General features: G+C 38.6%; 1 protein-coding gene across 19 annotated transcripts in view; it reads left to right on the forward strand.

The window, feature by feature from the left end:
• Positions 1-11,544: 11,544 nt before the first annotated feature.
• The window catches only part of N4BP2 (NEDD4 binding protein 2), a 40,462-nt gene continuing 24,138 nt past the window's right edge, over positions 11,545-27,868 (forward strand). For 7 of the 19 annotated variants that reach the window (XR_007904891.1, XM_051789887.1, XM_051789892.1 and 4 more), the window contains exons 1-7: positions 11,545-11,690; positions 16,611-16,725; positions 17,020-17,192; positions 22,187-22,526; positions 24,291-25,518; positions 26,362-26,486; positions 27,666-27,754. Coding sequence is in view for 16 of the 19 variants with exons in the window: in XM_051789887.1 (XP_051645847.1) it covers positions 22,310-22,526; positions 24,291-25,518; positions 26,362-26,486; positions 27,666-27,754 (1,659 nt within the window). In the remaining 3 variants the exon portion in view is untranslated. Of the gene's footprint in view, positions 11,691-16,610; positions 16,726-17,019; positions 17,193-18,890; positions 19,052-21,062; positions 21,165-21,620; positions 22,088-22,186; positions 22,527-24,290; positions 25,519-26,361; positions 26,487-27,665; positions 27,755-27,868 lie in introns of those variants that run through there. The other 12 variants (XR_007904889.1, XR_007904890.1, XM_051789877.1 and 9 more) reach the window with 9 other exon arrangements.

Genomic DNA, 27,868 nt, shown 5'->3' on the forward strand with positions numbered 1-27,868 from the left:
AAGCATCAAAGTGTGTGGGTATGACTGTGAGCAACAGAGTCATTACATTTTGCCTTTGAACAAAGTCAGGAAATATATTGATCATATAGGTTTATGCTGCTAGGGGAGCAACTAATGATGATTCAGTCAATGTGTCCTGTGAATGGCTTGAGGAGATAATCATTAACACAGTACACCACTACACTATTTGGGAACCTGATGGAATTTCAAACCCTTGTAAAGGACAATTTGCATTTGAATTTACAAAATAAAATTACTTCTTTGGTTTTTGCCCCTCTGGTCACTTCATCTGTAGAATTCTACTTCAGTAAACGGACCGGGCATTTGCATCCATGCTGGTCATCAGCCAGCACGACAGAGTAGCACACTGATAACAGTGATCCAGCAGCAGGCAATACTGAGTATCAGTGGAAGAAGATTTTCCTAAATTCTGGATATGTGGCAGCAGAGAGCCTAACTAAGGTTATTTGAGCCTATACTTGGAGTGTTTAACAAAGCAGATGATGAATTGGTGTCTAAAGAGAGCGTAGAATAACAAGCATTGAGTAGACAAAGAGAGAAGTAGCCTAGACAAGGCAATAGCAAATAGAGATACGAGAAAAGCCTTGTCTTGACAAACATGAATACCAAAACTTAGTAATACCAAAACTGTTCACAATAGTCAGATTTCTAGCCAAAAATTCTCCACGATGAAATATAAAAAAGTCTGTGATGGTGATCAATGAAGGTGATGATATTAAATGCCAGCAGAGGGATTACTGCTTGTAAAGTAGACTGATATGTATCCACTTACAATTTCACCAACATCTAATACCACTATTTATATCTTATCTGAATTTGGCAAGGCAGCTCATGTGTACTTCGGGTAATATACTATAACTACAGTGTATCAAGCACATAAACACTTGCTTTCTTAAGTCTATCTCTGTGCTTTTTATCTTCCAGACACTGCATACTTATACCTAATCATTTATATTTTCAGGGAAGCACTTGCTAAAATTGTAAACTTCTTTTATCTAAGTCCTTTAATAAGGCAGGCAAAGACTTTTAGCCAGCACGTGAATATTTAAATCACTACCTTAGAGGCACTCGTTTTTTGTTTATGAAATGCCATTGATCTATATTTAATCGATAATTTTTAAACCTCCTTGAAGATCTGCTCTAATCCAGCACATGGAGAAGAAAACTTGAGTGAACCATATTTTTCATCCATTTTCAGTATCATTTAGCTTAACATTGCCTGGATGCACTGTTAGGCTTGAATTTTGCTTCAAAACCAGTAACAATATGTTCTCTCACAGCTTCATAGTAAAAAAGATTTAAATGAAAAATATGTTAAGTGTATCAGATTCTGAATATTGTAAGACAGAACAGAATAATGTTACTTCTAGGGGAGAAAAGAAATAGATCCTTAAACCCCTAAGGAAGCTGCTTCATATAGCAAGTATGAAATAACACTAAAGGAAGTACAAAAAGGCTGATATAATCTATGGGCGAGAAAAACCCCAGGCCTTTACAGTTTCCTGAATTTAAGCAAATTTGCTGTAATATTTTGTCTGTCATACCAAAGCCTTATTTTGGTGTTTGTCTCTGTGCTCCTTTCTGAAAGGTTTGCCCCTTGGCCTGTTGCTGAGTGTGGGAAATGGGAACAGGAGAAAAGGTATGAACGAACAGAAGAAATGGGAGGAGCAAATATGAACACCTGGTAGAGAATCTGAAGCTGGCTGGGCACTAGGGAGTTTCACGTGAGCAAACATAAAATGCAGAGATAGAAGGTGAAATAAATAGCACTGAGTAAATTGTAAGTATATTTTAAATATTATTTGTGAGCTGTAAGTACAGTGTTGCCAAATTCAAGCTGAACTGGAGAAGCTAAATTCTGAGAACAATATGATTAAATGTTCTGTTATATATCTTAAAACTAGTTATAGCTACAGTTCTATTTACTTAAAATTAGGGCTCCTTTCAAATTCAATTTTGTCTTTGCGTATTTGGAAGCCACTAAAATAATCTTTTCTGAAACTAGCTGAACAAACTTGCAAGATTTTTAAAAAACAGCATAGTATTAAAATTCAAAGTTAGAAAGGAGATTGTTGTGGATTTCTTTTGCCAACTGTTTACATACGAAGGGGAGTTTCAGGTCAACTGGAGAGCTACATCAAAATACATTGGGAGCTTTTATTTCTGTGTGCATATGTCCTGCTTGCTGTTTTGATGCTGCCATGGTTAGCCTTCTTGCTGAGCCTGGGGAAGAACATATGTGTGATAGTGGCTCCAGTTGCACTTGGGAGTGACACAACCTTCCATCCACAAAGGGGTGAACCTGACAGTGTAGAGTTTTAAAAAGTAAATGAAAAAAGCTTAAATTATGGAAATGTTTGTTTTCTATTTCATTCTTATAATAGGTTTAGACATAATCCAGATACAGATTAACTTGTGTCTTTTATAGTTGCTGAATTTGAAAAGTAGAAGTATGACCAGCAACAATTAGGAAAGTCCAAAAACGTGCCTCTAAGAGTCATCAGAGTCAGAAACTGCATGATGCTGCTGAGGAAAATAATTACCAACATTTGTATGGATGTTATAGTTTAACCCCAGCCAGCAAGCAAGTTCCACACAGCTGCTCAATAACTCCTTCACAGTGAAATGGGAAAGAGAATTTGAAGAGTAAAAGTAAGAAAACTCATGCATTGAGATAAAGACAGTTTAATAGGTAAAGCAAAAGTTGCACATGCAAGCAAAGCAAGGATTCATTCACAATGTCCCCTGGGCAGGCAGGTGTTCAGCCATCCCCAGGAGAGCAGGGCTCCATCACATGTAATGGTGACTTGGGAAGACAAACATCACCACTCCAAACATCCCCCCTTCCTCCTTCTTACTTCAAACATCCCCCCTTCTTCCTTCTTCCCCCAGATTTAAATGACACTATATAGATATATATATATATATGACACTATATGGTCTGGAATATACCTTTAGTCAGTTGGGGTCAGCTGTTCCAGCTGTGTCCCCTCCCAACTCCTTGTGCACCACCAGCCTCCTCACTGGCAGAGTGATAGGAGAAGCAGAAAATGCCTTGACTCTGCGTAAGCGCTGCTCAGCAATAACAAAAACATCTCTGTTGTATTCTCAACCCTGTTTTCAGCACAAATCCAAAACACAGTCCCATACCAGCCACTGCAAAGAAGATTAACTCTACCCCACCCAAAACCAGCACAATGAATTAGGGGGAAATCGGCAATTTGTTCTGCTGCTTTTAATTTTCTGCTCTACAGTACTGTGTAGTATATATAATTTATTTTTTGTACATGAAAAATAGGCAAGTTCATAATAAAAACTGGTATAAAGATAAAATTCTTACTTAGTGCTGAGGTACACATCATTCTATCCTAACCACTACCACTGCACAGAAAAAGAAATACTAACTCAGAAACTGAAGAACTACACAGAAAATCTGAATTACTCTTATTTCAGTGTTCTTTTAAATTAGTGTCTTCTTTCTTCCAGGTTTTGGGGAATGTAATCAGAGGAATAAAGCAGTTGAAAGAGTTCAGTGTTTCATCATCTATTTTAAGAAAGCTTAAACATGTTTTCATGCTGGTTGTATCAACTCTTTTGGATTTTGGGTTTATTGGTTTGTTTTTTTAATAAGCTGTCTATTACAGATGGGCTCAGATCCAAATGACACCACCTCTGCTCCATCATGAATTGTGTGTTCGAGCTATAGCTGGTTGCAGATACCAATCTGACTGCCATGAGCTAGAGCAGGGTGGAGTGAAGCTTTCTTAAGATATGAGTCTCTTTTCAACTTGGAATTGTCATGAATTTGACAGGTCCAAGCTAACTAATTTTTGCCTAGTCCTCAAATAAATTGGAAACCATAGACTGTCCTGTTACAAGGACTGATTGTCCTTTTATGTCTCTGAAACTGTAAGATGGTCCTTAGCTGCCTGTCGCTTTCTAAATTTGAGCTTCTTTTGTTGCTGGAGTTATTCACTAGGAAAGAATGTGGCCCCATTTCCAATGAGAGAGGGTGTGAAATGTTAAAAAATAGAAGTGATAGGTGGATTTTAAAGAGACAAAAAAAACCCCAAAGAGGTCAGAATTTACAGGAAAGCAAGGGAAGGCCTTGTTCCCCTTTCAGCAACAACCAAATAGCCATAGAGTTGGTTTCCTATCTAAATAATTAGATTCCATCATGTGAAAGTTACGAAGAATCACTTACTAAAGAAAGGATTTCCATTAAAAAAAGAAGTGGTCTATACAGCTGTTTTTAAATGCACATCACTCACTCCTTGCTCCCTTCCCCCATCTCCTTGGCTTCTTGTTTCAGCATAAGATGTGCAGCACACAAGTTATTCAAGTTTAGAAACTGCTCAGTGAAATTTAATTAATAAATGAGTGCTAGTGAGTTTAGACCATAACAAGTCCCTAATTTATTTTTACAAGCAGTTGAAATAATTTGCAGATGTTTGTGACAGATGTGAAGTGTAAGGATTGCTGTAACTAGCAGCTTTTGTGTAACAAATGGTGAGTGAGGAAAACTGACAGCAAGCAGGATACCTGCAAGATATTTATCATAAAATTTTGAAGCCATTGAGTTGTGGTATCAGAAAATGTTGTAAAATACACAGGTCTGGATAGGATCTGTACTTGAAAATAAGGTCTCTATGAAACTATTTTGGGAAAGAAATAAAGTAGATTTTTGTATGGTTTTAATCTTATATTAATTGAAGGTCAGTCGTTCTGAGGTAAACAGGTTTGTAAATCACTTATGATTGGCAAGCAATTAACTGTTGGTAAATGAATTTTATGGGCAATGAAGTAGAGTCTGTCTTGACAGGTAAAAAGCATTTTTTCATTCAAGTAACATCAACAGATGACTGAAACATGCCTAAAATTCAGGCTCGTACTTATCATTAGATCTACTTAGAAATTCGATTCTGCATCAAGGTCCAATAGTTTAACATTTAAAAATTTCTGAATCGAAGCAAACAAGAGACATCCCAAAATTTCCACTGGAATGAAAGTACTGTTTTTTATTTAGAATCACTGAAAAGTTTTCATGACTTTTCCCCAGTATTTTAGTAAGGTGAAATGAACTAATAGCCTTTAATATCACAAAACCCATAAAACATGAAAATATATAAGCTAAATTTTTGCTTAAAATATTATGTAGTCAAAAGAAAATAATAACTGATAACTTTTTTTAAAATTTTACTTCAAATTGACTTTTTAAATGGTTTGTTTTCCAAGTGTTTAATTCTGCATCTCAGCATGAATTTGGTCACATTAAGCAAACTTGGGAATTAATATACTTGAGGAAATGCATCTCTTTTGCTCTAAGGAAAACATTTACTTTAGGAAATACAGAGTACCTTAATGTGATAAAATCCTAATACGAGCAAGGTAGTTTGTAGTTATTACATGCTATTTCAATGAAGGCAAACAGGTAGGAGTATAAGACTATTTTAACCCTCTAATACATATAATATGCTATTGTCCTAGCTAAAAGAAACTTCTTTTCCTTTCTACCTCTGCCCTAATTTTTCCTTAGTGAAGACAAAGTCCAACATAGAATGGTTTGGATTCAGTAACTATGACTTATGCTAGGGATTTGACTCTCAGTAAGATATCCCAGGAGAAGCTCAGATACCCAAGAAAATAAAATGCTGAAGTGTCACTGCAAATTCTTGAAGTATGTTAGTTCTGTGTTAACCTAGAAAATTTTAGTCCAGTTCAAAATGAGTTCAATTTCTCCCGCAGCTCTGCCTGTCCTCTTATCAACTACCCGAAGGCAGGTACCTTGCAGATGGGGAACTTGGAGATTTTCAGTCCCGGGGCAATTTTGTTCTTACAGCTCTGGCTTTATGAATGACTGGAGGCCATCAATGATACTGTTCCTTGGAAGCCTCCTCTTTCTTAATCAGCATGCAATAGTTGTTCTGTTAAAAACAGGAAGTAAACTTTCACATCCTGGTCAAATTCCAGTTCAGATAACAGCACCCTGCTTACAGAGTTCCTACAATTTCAGATGTATAATAACTGCCTAATAATCTACTCTGTGGTACTGCATGGTGTAGTTAAACAGCATTTTTGGGGATGGTAGAAGTTACACAAGTGTCAACCATCATTAATTTTTTCCTGTTAAGCTTAGATTAACAACTGCAGTGATAGAAATGAAATCTGATTTTTAAAAAAAATACAGAGATACAATTTTACTGCTAGCCTTGTTCTTAGGCCATGTCCTAAATACATGGATTTCTAAGATATCTGATATTAAATTTGCCATGGTATAGGATCAGTGCAGTTTTAAAAAATAAAGACAGTGATATGCAACAGATAAAAACATGACGGTTACAATGGAAGTCAGCTTATTACTTTTTATCATATGCCAAGGAAGCATATTAAGCATTGTTTATTCTACCTTTCTGCACTTTATACAGGTTAGGATGTATTTTTGATATCTATTGAATTTGACATACCAGATTGATAAAAACAGCATAGCAGAGAACATCCAATACAGGAATCAGATTCACCACAAATCAAATCTGAAGTGTGAGCTTGTTCAAATTCAGAGAGTCCTTGTAGCAGTGAGGATTTTATCAGCTACACAGGCAAAACCTCATTCTATGCCTGCAGAGAAGATACAATTAAGTGTAATTCTTTCGCTCTTGGATTATAGTGTTTATTGTCATATCTCTGCATCTTCTTTCCAAAAACCCAAGCATCTTTGTAGTTCATATATTCTGGAGATGTTTAGCATACCAGGTATAATAAGGAAATTCTATTTTTGTTCTGGAATATATCTGGAGTATCTCATTAAAGTACAAGTAGTTTAAATGAAGATTGGTATTATGCTGCTTTAGAATGCCTTTAAACCAGAATTTGAAAATTTACAACTATTAACATTCAGCAATAACCTTATAAACTCCTTTGATAGTTTACTGATGTGCATGTGAACAGAAGTACTGATTTCTTAAGTAACTTCTTTAGTATTCATTTATGATTCTGCTGGAATTAATGTGACCTGTTCATCTAAAAATGTGATCCTATTGAAACCAGCAGAATTTTTGCTATTGTCTTCAGTGGGGCAAAAAGTGCCTCATAATCTAGATTTCTGCTGCTTCTAAATACTGGGGGTTTTCCCTGTTTAAAATAATGCTGAAATAGAACCATGTCTAAAGGGAATTGAGGCATTATTTTAATATAGGTATAGTAAAACTATACTATTTGGAATAAAAAATGTTCATGTGAAATTACTAACATTACTGCAGTGATACCAATCTGTTTCTACAGTTAACTATGGAATTGATAGCTATATGGAGCAGAAGATCAATATATTTCAAGTATAGAAGCCAGATATGAAGTTCCTTTATGGAGATAAAACACCAAAAATCACTATGCATTTGACTTAAATCTAGGGAGGGGTGGAGGAGACAAGACACTTATGTGAGTTATTCTGCAAATATTTGTTTTTATAAAACTTCTATTCTCCCCTCTTTTTTTTTTTTCCTTAGAGAATTAAATTTGTACTTGGAAAATCAAATTCTGGCAGAGGGAAGAGTTATCTTTTATAGGAACACAAACTCTAAGATCATGGACAAAGTAATATTAACTGGAGACACAGACATTCCAAGAAGCCAAGTTAAACATCTCAAATCAGCATTAAGGTTAATCAATTAAAAAAACAGAGGGGGAAAGCTAAAATTTTTTATTTTCTGCAATGGTAAATGAAACTTAAAGCTGGCACCAGAATGTGAAAGACTCCATAGAAGAGGAGGGGTTACCGCATGGAGGGACTGGATTAACTTTGATGAAAATGATTTCTGCAGGAACTAGATGAGGGCTCTTCATCTTTCCTTTCTGAAGGAAGGAAAAACCTAAGATAATTTGGGGCTTTGATTATGTAGATTAATGTACAAAGTAAAGTTCTGAATAATTATAAAAACTATACCTTAAGTTCCTGGAAAGATAACTTATTTCAAATTTGCTGCAGGCAGGCATTAATTTTTAATGCCCACTAATTTCTCAGCCCTTTTCCTACAATATTTATTATTGTATATTCCACATGTTCCTGTAAGTAGAAACAAGTCTTCAAAACTGGCAAAGTTAAACGTGTCTTTCTTGCCATACCAGAATGTTCTTCAAACCAAAAGTCTAGCTGCAAATGGTTCTTGCAAATCAAAATATAATAATTTTTTTAACTACAAAGACATTTTGAGTATAGAAGAAAGGAAATGACAATTATAGGGCCATTTCCTTTTTTTATGGCCCAACTCTAGTAATACTGCTATTTTATTGTGATTTATAACATAAGCAAGAACATAGTAAAGTATTTTTCTTTAAGAAGGTAGCGTTGTAGAAACTAAAATGGAAAATCTGTTCTTAAAGTATTCAGTGAAGACCAGACTAAACACTTGAGCCAAACAGCACAGATTACATGCTGTATGTTCAAACCACTCCAAGTAAAAACAAGCCAACTGGAGACATAAGGAGAGAGAAAGGAATTAAAAAACCCAAACCTAAAACAACAACAAAATAAATAATAGGGGATTATTGTATTGTTTGAAAAAGTTGTGTGAAAATTAAAAAAAAAGGACATGAATACTTGAAAGAGTCTCTATTACAGTAATTATCATTTTCTAGATATCAAAATCCCTCCTATTTAAAGTCTTAACTGTGGTAGTGAGAAATCTGCCAGTATCCAAATTAGTCTGGTATTTTCATGGTGTCAAATACTGTAATATGTACAACTGGCAAAGAACAACATAGTTTCATGCATCAAGTGCCAGCAGCAACATCCCAAGCGGTGCAGTTTAAAGAAGGCTATCACACTAGAGCATACTGAAACCCTCTCTCTTCCTCTTTTTTGGCAACCTTAAGAATATAAAGACACAGTCATTACACTGGAATTTACATGACCTATTTTTCCAAATGTAGGATTAACACATTACCAGCATCACACTCTTAAAGAAAAACGATTTTGTTTCTGATACTTATCCAGATACTTAACACATGAGGCAAGGAAACTGTTCCTGGTACGTCCATGAAACTGTTACTTGACACCACATGCACACACAAATTCTGATCAAGGCTTTTCTTGCAGATTTTTGGATGCTCACAATAGAGCATGTTGAATAATTATTTATTTTCCTTTTGTGAGTCATGGCAAGAGACAGATTTTTTGAGCCTTACCAGCACATCCTGTGGATGTGAAGGCTTTAATTATTGTATTAGAAATGGGAATGTGTGTCCTTGTTTATTTAAATATTGCACACTACATTGCTACAAGATAGGTACTGAAATAGCAAAGTGATGGGCAAACTAGCAATGCCTAAATCAATTTATTTCCTAAAACATTAAATGCTCTGAATACTAATTTTCTAACACTACTTTTATTCAGGAATGTATACAATCCTATATATAAAACATACTTGCCGTTCTGCTGCTACCAAATAGCCAGCACCTTGGGACTGTGATCCCTACAATTCTAGACAAATTACTCTGTGCAGTGTTCCACAGTTTTCATAAAACAACTGTAGTGAGCTACTTGTGCATATTTAGTTCACCCTAGAACTATCTATTATTTTTGCACGTGTTTATTCAGTATTGGCATTAAAACTAAAGTTACATTTCTAGTGCAAACCAGGTGCATCCTGGTGGCAGAAGGAGAACTCTCCAGGCCTCTAAGGAAGCAGCAATGGGAGTATGAGTGACTCAGACACAAAGCTGGCCATGACTTCTTGGTCTTTCTTGTGAAGCACGTAAGATTAGATGCTAAATAAGCAGCGTTTTAGCAGTCTGACCACGTTTCCCTCTTTGAAGGAAAATGAATGACAAATGAGGCTCAGGGTGCCCCTTCCTTTGAATGGGATGAAGCACAATATAAGGGATCTTTGGACTGGGAGACAACTTTAGTCCCCTTGTGAAGGACCAGGTATAAGAAGGTAAGCATGTTTTATCTCAAATGTTCTGACTGTTGCTACAGGAAAGTTGTGACTGAAAGAGAGGGGAGCGTCCTGCAGAGGTGGGACAGCGGGAGTTGGGAGGTTGTTGAAGTTTGTTGTAAAAGTTAAGGGCTTGTTCGCAAACACATCTGAGACTAAACAGTGGTCTATTTGCTGGAGTTAAAGAAGTTAAGATACAATAAAGCATAAGAGTTCCCTGACATAAAGACTGGTGTCTTTGTTCAGCCTGATGAGAATTTTTAAAGAACATCACACATCCTACCGAGTGGGTCGTGACACTCCTCTGGGGAAAATGCTTCTCCCTTTTCACAGGAGTGTCATATTTCTGTTCCCTAGGAGGATCGCAGTGGGACACCTCCAGCAAACGTCCTCCTGAAGCGCTGTGCCCTGATGGGAGGTGGGAGGTGGTCGAATACAGATGGCAGGGAGATGTCTCAAGATAACGGGGCATAAGAAGGCACTCAGCTTTGTCTGAGAATCAGATGTACTAGCAGGAAGTAGTGGAGACCCTGCCTATTATTTTGCTGGGACAGGCAGGGAGACAGAGCTGATAAGGATGCCTATGGCTATGTAATGAAGTCCTGTTTTTAGAAATCAGTAATGGGTAAACTTCATATGTAATTTCCCAACTAGATTTTAAAGCCTGTTTGGTGACCATGAAATTTCTCAGACCAACGAACTTCTATAAAACTACCTGAAAGTTCTCCTCACAGAACCTCCTCGAGTGTTGGTTTTTAATTATTTTTCATTTTATTATAAGAGCTGTGCCCATAGAAGCCTTTTGCATCTTGTGTATCCACACAAGAAATGTGTTGATAAATTCAAAACTCTTGTGAAGATGCTTAGTTCCCTTTGTGGTGGCTTCACAGCAGTTCTAATTTAAGAGCTGCTTATCATCATCTTAGTCTGTCAAACGCACATCTCTCTTTCATCTTTCCATAATCTTCCATTGTCCATCTCCATCAAACGTCCATTGCTTGGTGGAGATAATGAAGCCCTATCCTCCTAACCAGTTGCTCCTCTATTCTCCTGCTGCAGCTCTCAACTTCCACAGCAATCACTGATGCCAGATCCCGTCAGACACGCCTCAACTTCGTAAAAACTCTCTATCTCCTCCGCCACTTACTGCCATTGCCCCTTCAGCATCAGCCCGCTGACCCACGGCATCATTCCAGACTGTGGGAGCTTTCTCGACGTGAGGAAATGATCCGTAGCACAGGGCAGCGGTACGAGAAACTAAACGTGTGAAACTGTCCCTACACGGCTGAGTCACCGTGCTCAACCCCGGGGGTCTCCCGTTCTTCCTGACCTCAGCTGTGCCGTACCCAGCAGCGCGGCCCCCACAGACAGCTCCGTCCCCCGCGCTGGTTCCTCACCCCGGCAGAGCATTGCGGCCCTTCCCAAAGCTGAGCAGGCGAAGCCGGATGGGCAGGCAGGTGTGACCGGTAACCACCGGGGAAAGGGGCGGGGGCGCCTCCCGGGCAGGAGCGCTGCCCTCAGCCGGCCGGCGCGGGAGAGGGGCGGGGGCGGTGCCTCCTCCCGGGCTGCGCTGCCCCGGCCGGCCGGGGAGCGGCGCTGTGTCCCCGCGGCGCTCGCCCCGCCCGAGCCGCCCCTTCCCGCGGTCGCAGCCTCGCGCCCGCCGCCGGCGGCAGCGAGTGAGGGGAGCCGAGCCGAGCCGAGCCGAGCCGAGCCGAGCCGAGCCGAGCCGAGCCGAGCGAGGTAACGGCCGGCGGGTCTGGCGGCGGGGCCGGGGAGGAGCTTCGGCCTCCCCCTGCTCACGATAGGGCGCGGGGCTGTTCGTCGCGGTCTCCCGGGGGCGGGAGGCGGGCGGCCCCCGCGGCGCGTTCTGCATGGCGGCGGGCCCGGCTGCGCTGGGGGCCCGTCCCCGGCGTCACTGCAGAGGAGTTGCCTGCGGGTGGGAGGGGGAGCGGCGGGGCGGGGGCTGCCACTGGCGGGAAGCGGCTGGGGCAGCGCGGTCGCGGGTGGGCCCCGCCGCCGCCAGGCCGGGTCCGCCACTCGGGCCTGAAGCCCCCAGGGCCTGGCCGTGGCCTCGGCGCTCCCCGCCGCTGTGGTGAGCGCTGGCGGCGCTCCGCGGAGCCGGCGCCGTTTTTCCCGGCCGCCAGCGGCTCCTCCTCGCCCGTCACCGCGGTGCCCGGCCTTCCGCAGAAATCCCGGCTCTGCCCCGCCGGCGGCTGTGGCCGCTGCAGGAAGGGTCAGGGTTGGCGTGTCGGCGAAAAGGGTTCGCCCGCTTGCCCCGGGCAGACAGTGCGGAGTGCTCGTGAACTTCATCTCATGAAATAGAGCCCCGCAGTATGAATTCACCCCGTTCAAAATGAAATCAGAAGGTTCTAAGTACTCTTAGGGCTTGTGCGTTCTGAACAAGAGAACCGCTGAAAGGTGTTTACCATGTTACTCCATAGCGTAGTATCCCTGCATGCTTTGGACACAGTTTGCAGTTTTGCTGATCACGTACGATAAGGTCACTGGGGCTTGGGAGGAAGTCTGACTTCCAAGGCGAGAATAAAAAACACATTACTTTTCTTTACTTCTGTTCTAAAAGACTAAGGACAGTTTGACTCTTAAGAAACACTTTAATGCTTTTATACAGTGTCTTGACAAAGTTTGGTCTGCATCTCAGGCTTGCAGTAGGACCTGCAGTGAAAAGATGAGCATAATTTATATAGAACTTAAGGAAAATAAACAAGCTTAAGAACTTAAGCAAAAGACCTCCAAAAAGAATAAAAGTTTTAGATCATGTGTCTTTGGATGTGAGGGGAGAGCCAAAGGTTGAAATATAAACATGAGGAAAATTATAGAAGGGCAGGAAAAATTAAGTATGGTATAGGTCTGTAAAGCTTGAAAATTGTAGCCCTCGTTCATCTGGGTGGGGTCACCATGAGTAGGGTAGGGTAGGGCTTGTGTGTGTCATATGGTTGCAGCACGTTTGCAGCGCTTTAAGGTTGCAATAGTTTATGTTCCTGTTGATTATGTGAAGAACTTGTGAGGGAAATTTAACAGTATAGAAGCACATCTTAAAATCCTTTGTTTTCTTTTTAATAGGCTTTTTCCTATTGTCTTTTGGTTTTTGTTTTGGTTTTTAGTTGTCCTCTAATTCTTTTGTAGTCTTGTTTACACTTTTTATTTAGAGAACTCCTTTTGTGTTGTGTTAACATTAATGCATTTCAGCTGGGCAAGCTACTGATGTAGAGGGAAATGAAGTTCTTAATGATACAATGTGAAAGTGCAGTAGTACCTGACAAAAATGGTAGCCTAGGCATGGTGTTAGGAAACATCCATGCAGACTTACAGCTCTTTCACTTTATGGTGTAGGTGGCTTGTTACTTGTTACCTTGTCCATTTTACGAAAGAGAATTTTAATTTGTCTTGAATTAAGATATAGAAATATTGTATTAGGGACTGGGGGATTGTAGATCTGATGTATTGCACAATCTCATCTTTTGCTCCAGTCTGTCACTGTTAGTGCACTCACTGTACTGATCTATAGTCTATGCTAAGTCGCTGACTTAATTAGTCTAATTATTATTTTAAATGGAGTTCTTCTGCATATGAATTTAGTTCTGTAAAAGTTTCCGAATTATTAATCCTTGACTTTTATGAAGTTACTGCCTTTGTTTTTCTCACAGAGGCTCTGCTACTATAAAAATGTCATTAGGCTATTAATTAGCTTCAGTTACACTGCCTCAGAAGTGAGTAATGCTGTGCCTTTTCACCTGAATCTGGCTGTGGTCATGGAAGAGGTTGTTTTACAGCTGTTTCTTCTCATGATTCTGCAGGGGATTCTTTGATTACCAGTGGGTTGGTTTATGTAATTAATCTCTGTTCCATCTCAAAAATTGCCTGTGTTAACTCAAACCACCATTTAAAACTGTTCAAATGGTCCTGGCTGATGTTTTCTTAGTCATTGCAGGTGAACTGCTTTCCGAAAGTAAATGACAGGTTTAAGTCTAGATCTATCAAGTAAGTAATGGCAGTCATTTGGAAGCTGTAAGCTTTTTGTTGATGTACCTAGATCAGGATGGTCATCCATCTGTGGGTTATATCAAACTCAAAATAGTGTTTATTGTGTAATGGCTGTGTGTGTTCTACGTTCAGCTGGCCTAGTGGATTCAGCAGTGGAAGTGCATTTGAACATAGGAAGTAGAAATAATTGCCCTAATAAGATCAGTGTAGTGTCCAGCCTGGGACCTCACATGTGATTTTATTTCCTTCCCCTCCCCCCCGAAAATATTTAAGGTGTCTCCATGAATAAGCTATCATGCTTTCTTTATGTGATTTGTTTTCTGGCTTTATTTTTTAAGCTGTAATTGTATGATGCAGCATGACTCAGTGTGAGCTGGTGAAGTGTATTATGTATCACTATGGTATGTTCCTGTTCAGGAAATTCTGGAGTGGTTCTCATGTTGCTGTTGCATGTGGGCCATCAGGAAAATTCACAAACTGCTTTATGTTTCTTTCTAACCTGCCTCCTGCTCTCCCTGTGGCTGCTGCCGTTCTGAGGTCAGTGGTTAATAGGTAACACCTTGGTGAAAAATATTAAGTTCCAGCACACTTTGTGTTCTGATGCTCCAGCATGATCTCCTCAAAGCCGAGTTCGCCATGGGTAGCCCTTACTTCTGCATGTTCGAGAGGGCTGGGAGCTGTATGGGAGGCTACCAAAGGACGTAGGAGGAAAGCTATGAAAGGATCAACTAACTCTAAACTCCTCTAGGGCTGGAAAGACATTTTGGAGATACTCTGTATTACTATTTTCTGAAAAAAATGCATGAACTCAAAACATAACAAGCAACAACACTCTACCTAAACAAGGAAAACAACTGCTTGTTGATTTTTCCAGCTTGTCAGGTTACATATCTGCACTTTCCATAATCCCAAGGCCAAACTTTGACCTTTAGCACACAGCAAAAGGAGGGTGAGTACAAAAGTAGTTCTTTTCAAGCAGACTTGGTGCTGGAGAACAAGATCACTGGTGGCTCTCCCTCCTCCTACCTTACTACTTTAATCATGTACACCCAGCACGTGGTGTACATGAGCCTGTGCTCATGTGTATGAAGGGCTTCTAGCAAGAGCAGCTTCCCGGCTTAAAAGGAAACTGCATGATGTGGAGTTTGCAGCTTCTGTCACCTGTCAAATACCAGCTGATTGCCACTGCAGGTTGACTTCTCCTCGTGACCTGGCACGTGGAGAAGAGCTTTTGAGTCCATCCTAGCAAACAGGCTCTGTTCTTCCTTCTATTTACTTCCTAAGCATCTACTTCTGATGAGTTTGTGCTGGTTTTGTGCTCTGGAACTGTGTGTGTAGTTGGATGAAATTTTTGTTTCATACTGAAGATTTTTTTTTTTTTGTAGCAGCTTCAAAAGAATCTGTATGGCTTGGACCAGACTTTAAAATCATAAAAGTGGAAAAAAATCCTAGCAGAACAGATTGCATAAAGCAAGTTTATGCACATTAGTTAAGAATGAGTTCTATGTGTCAGTGTCATGCACTTTGACAGAATTTGATGTGAAAAAGAGGATCTTACTTCAAACTGTTGAACGAGCCAAAGCCCTTGGAACGACCAGTGGGAATAATACTGAGGGGCAGAAGGGAAGAGCAGAACACACGCTTGAAGTGTTTTTAGAAGCACTTTGTCTCTAGCTGGGTATCGATTTTCACATTCAGTAACAAAGTGTTTAGGTGGCCCATTCTGTTGCTGGCTGCTGGTGGAAATGGAAGAACACAAAAGGCTCCTAAACCATCTCCTTTGCTACTCAGGCTTATTGAAAAAAAGCTGCTGGAAGCCATTTCCTTTTTTTCTTCCCTTTTTTTACCTTCTGGTTTTTAGAGAGGGGGTTCGAATATTGTACAAAAAGAAAAGCTTCTTTTTTTTTTAATAAGTACAGCTAGAAAGTACAATGAGTTGGTCTCAGTTTGATTTCATTGGCTGCTTTTTTCTCTTGTGCTGGTATTTAAATGCTTATTTTGCTCCATATATGAAACCTCAAAACGCAAATGAACAAATGTGGAAATAACCTTTGCTAAAAAGTTGTTCTGTAAAACTACTGAATGGCTTTCAGTCTTTCCTGGTGTGGTTTTTCTGAATCCATGTGTTTGAGAGTGAGGTGAATAACATTCTGTGTCTGCAACCTGTTCTGTCCTTTGTAAATTTGGGTACTCATCGTCAAGTTCTTGCTTACGTGAAGTGCTCTGTATGTTTTGATGGCAATTCTTATTGCTTAGGAGTAGTGGCATGAGGTCACATGCAAAATGCGAGATGGGTTTCTTCATCTCTTGTGAAGAATGTTATAAAGTATTTGAGCCATCAACCTGTCATGTTATGAGTGTGACAGAATAGTTGTTTCATATTCTTGTCCTGATTAGGTGTATATGCTTAATTTGGTGTTTGGTTTTGGTTTTATTTCTTTTTACTTTGAAAGCACAAGACTGTTGTCAGGCATGAGCTCTAGGCTAATATGTACACTGGAATTAAGTCAGACTTTGAGTAGATGTAAACATCTTCTGTGTGTACACAGTGGTTTAGGGGTTTAAATCCGCTTGAGGAACAGAAGTGCAGTTCTTTAGCATCAGTAGGGCATCGCAAATAAGTGGTATAAGTAACATCATCTTATTTTGATGTACCAGGTTTTCTTTGCTGAATTTCCCACATGATGGAACAAATCTGTTCTTGACCAGCATGGATATGTACACCTTTTCAAGATGCTTAAGAACTGTGGTGAAGAACCAAGTGGAATGGCAAGTGAGGAAACTTACGTTTATTTCTAACTAATTTTTCTGCCATTATGTTATTTGTTTACCTGACATAAGTCAACCTTTTTAGATAAGAAGCCATTTAAAAGCTGAAATCAAGTAGGTATTTTTATCCTTGGAAGACTTACACTTGAACTCAACTTGGTATATTGGATACTTAGTTAAAGTATTAGCTGTGTTTAATCTACTAAAACCAATTAAGTGTATTGCTCAGTGTTTAAAACTTTGCTTATAGTGAGCAAAATGCAAATTTTAATTTGCATGTTGCTTATTCTTTTGTCAGGAGGAAGAATCTACTTCTGATGATGTTTGATTTCTATGCTGGGAGGCATGGTTTCCTGACAGAAGAGTGCATTATATTTTATAACAGCAGATCTTTATTAAATGTGCCATCAGTGGTGGTTTTGGAAAGATGAGAAGACACCCACTGCAGAACAATTCAGTGAAGCTGAAAATGTAAGTTCTGTGCCATTGCTATTTTATTTGTATTACCAGTTGAGAATTTTTTCAGTCCCCATCATGTCACTATATATGTGCATATGTGTTTTTTAAAAGCTGGAAAATAAACATGAACATTACATGAGATATATTTTATATAATTTAAAATTAAAATATGCTTCAAAAACCTCAAAAGCAAACCAAAATAATAAAAACAGCCACCACCACCAAAGAACCAAAACTAAACCAGCCTCTTTTATATGTATGGAGTTGACTTCCTAAAATTGTTCAGAGAAATTTAAAAATATATGTAAATCAGGCAGCTTTATTCATATTGCTTGAATCTTAGATTGTGTCAAGGCTGGAGACTTCCTCTGTCCTTAAAAGAAGAATAGAAATAATTTTGATAACATTTGTTGTTTGAAGTTGATCACAGTTAAACCAGAAGTGTCTCGTGCTGCTTTAGTGCTTTCAGTAAATTTTCCGTAGTGGTTAGAATACTTTGCTGGTCTGTTTACTTAAAAAATAAGTTCTTGTAATGACTTTGAAAAATTATATTTACTGTTGATTGTTTGCTGATGCAGTATCTTTGATGTAAAGAGCTTTGTGAATACTTTGGTATCGACTATCTAACTCACTTCAAAAATAGTTTAATGTATTTCTTCCTTTATTCTTTATGTTCTGACTCTTCTTGAATACTACTGGTTTCCAATAGAACTTGCAGTCAGTCCAATTTACTTGAGAATTTTGACATATCCTGAAAAGGCAAGCTACCATGCATGGTTTCTAAGAAGACATCCCAGTGTAGAAGGTGTATGACATGTGTCAGCTCTTCATCAGATCTTTATTCAGCAACTACATAAACATTTTTATATTACACTGAGAATGAAACAAGCCTGAGGTTTATATTATTTTTCCAGAAATTTTACAACAGTCGGTGCCTAATACTCTTCATAGTAGCTTTTGTCTGATTTTGTAAAAATACGTCTCTTTAACAATATTTAGGAGTTCTTAGAAAAGCCAGGGAGTTTTTCTGGCTTTTACTATGGAAAACAAGGGCTGTTTAGTTGGGCAAATTTCATATAGCCTCAGCACAAACATCACTCGTGCCTTTTGGTTTAATTTTAGAAAATACATTTGTAGCCTTGTTTCTTAAACTTTTTTGGAAGTACTAGGAATTCTTTGCAGGAAGTTTGCTGACATGACTGTACTGGTTAGCAGTGTGGTGACTTGTGTGTGACAGGTGTATGTTAATGGTTATTTCCTAAAATAAATGAAAACTTAGATATTTTTAAAATAATGGATTCTGTTTTGGAGGGTCTTGTTTTTTTCCCCTTAGATTTTTGTTTTGATGGTTTAAATGTTTTGCTTTCTTTAGATTATGTGTCATCAGTAAGAGTGCACTTTGAATATTTCTAAGGACACCTTACAGTTAAGTCCCCCCTGGGAGTTATAAATGCATTCTTAGAAGTAGTTTATTAAATGATTGGTTTCCTTTTCACCAAAAAGTTGAATGTTGTTAGTAAGATGCTGAGATTGAGACTTGATATCTTGGTCCATCATCTTGCTGTGCCAGGTTGGCCACTTCTCAACACTTCATTGTTCTATCTGTCAAACAGAAAAGAAGAATGTGTTGTGTTAGGTTGATTACGTAGGTGCCTGCCTGTTTCTGTAGTGACTGGATTGCCTGTAATAATATCTGGTCTGTATCTGCAGAATGTCTATGATGCATCTGTCCAGCTCCTTAGGGGGGTAGCAGTACTGGAACAGGCATCACCTGAGGCTCATAATCTACCATCAGAAATAAACTCTGGCCAGCTAGAAAGATGGTGATGTTAAAGCACCCTGACCTGACAAGTCTACTTCTTCTTTCCTAGGTTAGTAGCATGTGAAAATGATCTTACTTTGTAGAGAATGCAGGTATCTTAATATCTGCTTTATTTGTAAGATTGCATAATTTGGAAGATAATTTTCTTACAGGCATATTTTTGTATATGTGCTTGTTTATGGTAGTTGAATTATGTTGTGAGGGGATCCTTAATGTCAGGAGCTGTGTATATCTGAAGAACTGTGTGTGAAGAAGCGCTTAGGGATTTTGTTTTGTTGTGTTTTTAAAGGTGAAGTTGAGATTTTTCACAGCAGTATTGTTTTTTATCTGTGCTGAAATGAAACAGCTGTTTGCTCTGATTGGATGTGTGTCAGATTGTGGTACCCAGAACTGACTACTGAACTTCTGAGTACATTGCAGCCTCTCACTAATTGTCTAGAATTCCCAATCACTGTGTTCAACACAACCCTGCTCTTCCTAATCATTATGTTGTTACAACTCTATTTTCATCTTCAGGTGGAAGAAAACCACCCTCACCCACAGCAAACTGCAGACTGATTCATATTATGTTATCCAGAACCAATGAATATAACTGAGCCACATATCAGGCTATTGGGTTATTTGGAATTATTTCCTCTTTCTTGGTAAAGGTAATAGTCAAAAAGAAACATAAGTATATAAAAAGGCAAGCCCGTAGATAAAAACCCTTTGTAAAGTTCAGGGCGTGCTCTTAAAAGCAAGTGAAAATTACTCCTTTCAGTTGAGTGCACTAGTGTTATCTCTTAGGAAGTATAGTAAAGTGTGCTTTGTTTGTGTGCAGGCACCTATGTTAAGGAAACTTCCCAGTCTGACCATTCACGAGGCTCTCTGGCCTCTCTATCAAAATATCTGTCTGAGATACTGGCCATGATAAATACCCTGCTTAAGTGAAATACTGGGAAATGAGGATCTATGTTTTTGATAGGTTGAAGATGGAGAGATGGAATGAAGTGTGGATCTGTGCATTGCCTTAGCATACTGGGACATGGTGGGAGTCACCAAGGTTTTGACCTGCTTGTAATTTCTGAGGTGACTGGTGTCATTTTCCCTTCTGCCATCTTTCCTCTTCTGTGATTAGTTGTGATTGACAGTTTAGGCCTTAATAATCCTGAAGCAATGTACTGCAGATTTGCTGATTTAGATTAATCCAGACTGAAGTGCGTGGCTTTTTTAGAGTAAAGTATCCTAATATATAATGGGATACACAGCCCAATGCAGGAAGTACATGCAGGAACATCCTGCAGTGAGATAAGGCAATCAATTGTATAAAGTCCTAGCTACAGAGCACGTTTTTCAGCAGCAGGTCCTTACAGGATTGATCATTATATGAGAGCTGAATTAAAACACTGAAAACACTTGAAATGTTCTGCTTAAAGTGTTGCTGCACAGTCATGTCAAAGAACATGAATAACTTTCTCCCTTGCAGGATCTTTTGTTAGTCACTGAACCTGTTTTTTAGGAACAATCACATTTTTTAGCATTGACAATGTGTGAAGTTAGGTCAGCCTTTTTTACTGGCTAGAGGATGAATGAATTAGAAATAAAAATTTGAAAGATGGGACTTGCTGTAATTTGTTTTGATTGTTGAATACTTTTTCATGATGGTAAAGAATGGTGTAAGGATGACTAATCAGAGAGTGAACGAAAAAATGTTTGATGAAAAAAACAGCTGCAATTGTCCCAGCTCAGTCTGGATAACTAGCATTTTTCACTGTGGTTTCTCCTTTATTTTTGGAAGTCTGCTTCTTCCTTTTCCTGTGTATTGTTTTCCTTGTGCATTTCAGACTTCTTGACCTCTTCATTGTTTCAGACATCCATCTAGTTTGTCTGTGTAAGGTCCGTGTACACCTGGTAGATTCTGGAGTTGTCTGTTTTGCTTTCTTAAGTTTCTGTGACTTCAGAATGTAACAGCCCACCTTCTGCTAAGTGTTACTTCTCTTGGTTGCTGGAAGAGATTGTTAGAGAATAATGGAGATGTGCTGTCTGAATCTGCCACTAATCTGGCATTTCATTTGTGCCAGAGATCCAGAGAGGGAAGGACTAAGTGAACATGGAAGTGCTGCCATTGATTTATCTGCGTGTGTTGAATTGATCATCACTGGCAAAATAGTCTTTACAAACAGGTATTTTATGGCCTAATCCATAACTGTTATCAATAAACAGTGACCCTTTGCTGTAAGTAGCTTCAGATTCTGAACCTTACTAAGGTTTGCTAGTCTTCTGAATAATTATTTGTAAAAAATATAGTTTATTATGACCACCACCAGAGCACAAGAGAGCTTTGATGCTGATATAAAGAAAAAAAGGGAGACCATGCCATTGTGTGTGTATTTCAATTAATAATCGGTTTCCTTTTCTATACAAGATTAAGGCAATAATTGCAGTTATAGATACCGAAATGTTTTAACTAGATGTATTCAGAGGCTTCATGGCAGAACTCTGGAGGGTGGACAGAAGCCTCTTCTTGCTTTATGGTTTATAAACAATGTTAATAGTGAAATAAACTTCACACAGGCTGAGGCACTTCTGAGTGTCATCTGGTTCATCCCAGCAGTTGAGCAGGGGCACTTGAAGCAGGTTGCCCGAGCCTTGAAGCAGCCTGGGTCAAGCAGGGCTGTGTTTGGTCAGGTTTTGAGAATCTGCGTGATTGGAGACTCCAAAACCTCTCTGGGCAACCTATGCCAGTGTTTCAATGTTGAAGAACCCCAACTGTTTACTCTTAAAAGATCATGGGTGGAGGGAAGTCATGAAGACTTCTGGAAGATTTGGAGATGTCTGTTTGGTTTTCCAGTACTTTTGTAAGAGGAGTAAAATTTCTGAATGCTAACAGAACATATGTTAACTGATCATCAGGAGCAGAAGAATATTTGTGAACTGACTGCCTTGCATTGCAAACTTTACTCTTCTGGATTTCCTTTAAGTTGTGTTTTACTTATTCTCTCTTCCAGATGCAGATTCAATATCTAGTTAATTGGAAAATAAGGCTACTCTTTAGCTTTCAGCCATTAGAAAAGAAGAAAGGCAGACTTCTACAAAATGCTTGCCTGTATGCTTTTGTATTTTTTGATCTTTTAGCTATCTAAATAGGAGACATGGAAATGTTACTGTATTTTATTGAAATTTCTCTCTTCTCATTTTATTCCAGGTCTACTGTTTCTGTTATGTCTGTCCCAGTTATGAGAGCTTTTTTTGTGACTTTTGAGCCTGGTGCTGTCAGCCTCATGTGAACAAACCAAAACAAAAAGCACGCTGATTTTTAGAAAACAAAATGCCACGGAGAAGGAAAACTGGTGGGAGTCCTTCTCAGAAGAGTGGCAATTCTGACAGAACTGCTCTTGCTGTATCCCAAGGGGACCCAAGTCACTTAATGTCTCAAGCAGTGCATTATGTCAATAAGGAAGAGCTTTTCAACAGCTTGTCAGAGATGTTTTCTATCCTAGATCCTAGCGTGGTTTATATGGTTCTGTCTGAATGCGATTTTAAAGGTAAATAACGTACAGTTGGCATTACAGTTTTGTTTTATATGCAGACAGCTCTAAACTAGGGTGACACCACGAAAGTTGGTAGGGGTGTTGCAAACATATTTGTGAGTTTAGCTTTTAATGAGTAGGTGAGTCATAAATATTTTGAAATTTTACAACCAGGCAAGATTCTCCAAGTTTGACGTTTCTGTGAGGCTGGTAAATGGAGCAGTGTGCTTCATAAATGGAGGTACAGTTGAGAGTGGATTGTTCTGTGACACACAGCAGGCAGTAGTGGAGTTGTGAGAAGAATCTGTTTTTTCCAGTTACTTTCTGTGCATATCTGCAAGATGCCTAAACTGTTTCTGCAGGAGGGATATTTTATATTCTAGATGACAATTTTTTAATATTGTGCCATGTGTGATCTTGACAGCTGCTTTTCTTTTAATACTTGAACTGAGCTTTTGTTTTACTTTTATTTTGCGCTGTCATCTTGTCATCTCCACTGAGGATTAGTTTTTGCAGGATAAATTCTGTTTGTCATGTTTAATTCTCTGCAGCCTTGCTTTAACTGTGTTTCTTTCCCTGTATTCTGTCAAGCTACGTACCCACCTCTCCTGGCAGACTGTTTTCATGTTTATGCCCAGTCCTTTCTATTGTTTGTGGTTTTAAAGTTCTTCTATATGCAAGTTCATTTGCTTTTAATGAAAATACTGGATGAGATGCTGGATAGCAACGTCTGAAGAGTTATTTGCCAGGAGAATGTCATATATGGAACATTTTAATCAATCCATATTCCTATGATCAGATGTGATTAGCTGAGATTTTTCTAAGAATATTTGAAAGAAGGCAGAGTTTGGCAATTTTTTTTATATATGTGAAAGCTAGGTAGCCATTAAAAGGGCTGTTTTTATTGCCTAAATTGTACAGTTTATAACTGAATAAAAAAGTGAGAGTGCTATTATGATTGTTGTTCCTTTTAAAATTGAATTTGATGGAATTACCAATTCATGCTTTGAACTCTTATTTAATAAGATTCACGTTTATCAAAATAACAGATTTATATAAAGCTTATTGGAGAATTCAGTAAACACGTGGAATTGATAGTGTTGTACTATCAATAGTAGTTTAAAAATGGAAAGATTTTCATATGAGTAATAAGTTGCTCCCATATAGTTGAGAAGATGGAAGGATGATGGGGATTTTGTTTAATGTTTATGGAGAAAGAGTCGGACTTAATTGGACTTAGACTTCTTGCTGCACCATCTTTCAGGAAAACAGAAACTTAGCCATAGGGCTCAGATGGTACTTGTGCCAGGTTTTCATATTGTTGATCACTGGCAACCTCTTTAGTGGCTTTACAAAGATTAATGCAGATACTGGATTTTTCAGGACATTTTAAATTGGGCCATAATGAACATATTTCATGGACTTTTATCACTTTCGTCCTCAGTAGTAGTTTTTCAGTTATTTTTACACTACTTCACCTATATGAGACAGTTTAGAAATAAGTATCCATTTAAACATCCAGTGCTGATATTTTTTTCCAGTTAAACTTTGTAATTTTTACGCTTATTAGGTTATTATTTTTCAGTATGTCTGTATTAAGTTCTGCCTTCTAATGAGATCAAGGGAGTTGCAGAAGGTGTGTTTAAAGATGAATTGGTAAACTGTCTTTTGGTTGTTTCTTTAGTGGTGATAAATGCTTCTTCAAGTAAAAAAATTGCATGTACCTCATATTGGGTTTGTTCATTGACCATGTTTTATTCTCTTTACCTTTTTCAACAGTAGAAAATGCTATGGATCATCTTCTAGAGCTGTCCACCCATGCCAAAGGAGTAGCATCTTCAAAAACCTTGGGTTTTGATTCAGCAGCAGCATCATTAGCTCTTGTTAATCAGCAAAGATCTGTTGCAAATGAAAGAATGGTGGAAAGTACTGCAGAACAAAGTAAACCTGGAGAAGCCATAGAAAAGGTCCTGTCATCTGATCTGCAGCTGACTGAAGAACTGGATTCCTTAATAGAAAATGCCTTTCAGAGTTACAGCTTGAGTGATGAATTACCTAATTCTGCAAATGACCAAATAGTACATAAGCACCCTGTGGAGCACGATGGCTTAACTGAATTTTCCGAGTGGGAAAAATCTGATTCAGTTTGCAATGTCCTATTTTTTCCACAGCAAGCAGAGACAAATAATGAGGTTTTAGAAAACTTCTGTTCTCAGCCACCAGTGAGTCAGCTGAGCATCCAGGCAAGCTCACCGGCTGCATCAGGCACTTTTACACAGATAATGGAAGATTCTGATTTGCTGGAAATACATGCTCAACGTGATGTAGCTTCAGAAGTGTACAAACAATTAAATGGAGAAATATCATCTGAAAATTCTGATCAGACACAAGATACTGTTTTGGATCAAAGTAGTGTCGCTCCTGTTTCTGGTGAGTCCTCCCAAAGCCCTCTGGAACTTGGAGTAACTGTCACTGGAGATCCTAATTCAAGGTGCTTGGAACAACCCGAAGAGGTAGTGACTCCCTTTAACAACTACCAGAGCACTTCTCTTCCAGAGGCATCTGTATCTCTTGAAACATCCAGTTTGAAAACACAAAAACCTGCAGATGTTCAGCAAACTCAACAGGGTTATAACTTAAATTTTTCTACACCATCAGGTCAATCACAGCAACGCTGGAATCTCATGGCTCCTGTGTTTTATCCATCCAGTAGAAGTCACAGCTTTGTAGTTCCTGTGGCTGCCAGTCCAGGGCAGTGGAGACCTGGTTCAGACTGTAGGACTTCAGAAAAAGGACTTTTTGTTTCCTCCCCAGTGGTTTCAAATGCCTGGGATAGCAACCCTTCTCTGAAGGTATGGGGAAATCAAGATAGAAACTCAAAATTGAACCTCTCGCAAGTACAGCAACCACGTGTTTGTCACATGATGAGAAAAAAGATGCATCTTATAGGTCAAGTACTTGTTCTTCTCAGAGGTGTTCCAGGATCAGGAAAATCATATTTGGCAAGGTAGAACATTTATATTGTGAGCTTCTAAAAAAAATCGCTTAATTGTTTACAGGATTTAGCACAGGCAGAGACAATTTTCTGACATTTGTAAATATTTATGCTTATACCCTAAATGCCACAGTACATGCAGCGAAATGACTAAGAATTCCTGAGAGCCAAGTTACTTGCAGCTCCTTGACCTCTAGTGGAAACTGAAGTAGTAAGGGTGAGCTTTAACTTGTCACTGGATGAAGGAGTTTGTCAGCAGAGTACCATTGCCATAGTGTTGGATCTGCTATGTTCTTCTAGTCCCCATTTATTTCAGGTGTTTCCTTCGAATAACATCTATGGAAATGTGCCAACTCTTTACAGGCAGAAATTCCCCTTCCACTGTGGGAATTCTTTTGTATAAATAGTATTTGTGAAGCTTCTTGGGTTGAATTTTTGATTTATTTTCTTACTCTCCAAAAGCCTAGATTGATCTTAGACTCCTTTGGCTGGCACTTGAAACATTTGGTGCAATTAAGACTGTGTATTTGTCAGTGTGAAAGTGTGTCATTTCATGTAGATGGAAAAATACCTCTCTTCTTTTTTTTGAAATGAGACTTGAAGGGAACCTCTGTGAGCTCTCTCCCCTAGATAAATCCTCAGCTTTTGGAAAAAGGACAGAAAGTATTATAGACCTATAATATAGACTATTTGCCTGGAGGGTGATTTTTTTTTTTTCCCTCACCTAAATTTGCTGCTTCCATTCCAAATAATCTTGGTTTTGTGCAAGAGACTAAAAAAAAGTATGTGTGGTAGCAAGTATCAGGGCTTGGGAGAAGAAGGGGGAAAAGCTATTTACTTCTTGATCTTTCACAGGAATATCCTTGAGGATAACCCAGGTGGAATAATTCTTAGTACTGATGATTACTTTAATAAACGTGGACAATACCATTATGATCCCAATTGCTTAGGGGAAGCACATGACTGGAACAGGAAACGAGGTGAGAAGTAAATAAGGGATGAGCTTACTCATTTACAGTTCAGTGCTTGTGTGCTGTTTAAAAAAACCTGCCTGGCTTGTAATGCCTGCATCACAGGACACGCATTTATCCCATCATAGAAGTATTTTTTAATATGTGTGGAAAAATAGTATGAGCACAAACTCAGAAGTCATCCATTCATTGTGTGTTTTGCAACTAAAAATGCCTGTGTTTTTGTCACAAGATTATTTTATCCTCAAGTTTTGTCATGATGTGTATTTTGGTTTGTGTCCCCTTGCTGGAGTGGTTACCTATACCCTCTCCCCGAAATACTTCTTCTGAGATGATCCATTATAACATGCATATGTGATAAGTAATGAGGATGTTGATACAAGTAACACAGATATTTTCCTGCTCTTCATTACCTTTTTTCTCTTAAGCATTAAATTGTTGGGAAATTTAAAACTAAATTACAAGAGCAAGACAGAATTTTTTTTCCCCCTTTCCATAATCAGTTTATTTTTTGACAGTGCCTTATGCTAAACTCCCCACAGAACAACTCTTTTAAAGCTTTCATTTGCTAAATTTGAACCATGATCACTTTTCTACTGTCAGATTTCTACCAGTGGAGAAATGGGTTGATAGAAATATATGGTTCAACAAGTAATGTGATTGTTCAGACTCATTGTAACATAGCTACAGAAACATGATGCTGTGTCTCAAAGCTAGTGATTCTAAACATTTCATTACTGTGTATTTAAATTACAATAATTCATTTGATTTTTCGTATTTTATACAGTTTACAGAGTGGGCTAATCTTAAGACTCTTATAAAGCCAAGAATTTTGTATGCAACAATGAAGTCCACTTTAAGGTGATCATGTAGTTTTTTTAGTTTAATTTACTGATTGATTAGTCATCTTGGTGCATTTTACATCTGCATTTTCATTCCTTGATTATCATACCTACCTTAATTCAAAAGAATAATGCCATATCTCAGTAGCTTTATGTGTGAGGGGGGATTTCTGAAATAGAGGGTCTTGAAAGAGGTCAAGCTGTGGCAACAGTTTTTAACACAGTGGTTAATCATTGTGGATTATCTACTTTAAAATAAAACAAATTTAGAGAATTAGTATAAATATGTTCACCCTATTATAATGAAATTAACTGTATCACATTCTTTTGTACGTGTGTTTTTCAGCCAAAGAAGCTTTTGAAATGGGAATCACTCCTATAATAATAGACAACACAAACATACAAGCATGGGAGATGAAGCCTTATGTTACTTTGGTTAGTACTACACTTTGACCAATGTGAAAAGAGATTGTTGACCAGGACAGCAACAACATTGTTTTAATAGGGGATTGTCTTTCTCAGTCTAGGTGCTATTCCACAAGGAAGTTT

This window comes from Manacus candei, unplaced genomic scaffold, assembly GCF_025592945.1.
Source record: "Manacus candei isolate 608988 ecotype Guabito, Panama unplaced genomic scaffold, ASM2559294v1 h1tg000028l, whole genome shotgun sequence".
NCBI classification, from domain to species: domain Eukaryota; kingdom Metazoa; phylum Chordata; class Aves; order Passeriformes; family Pipridae; genus Manacus; species Manacus candei.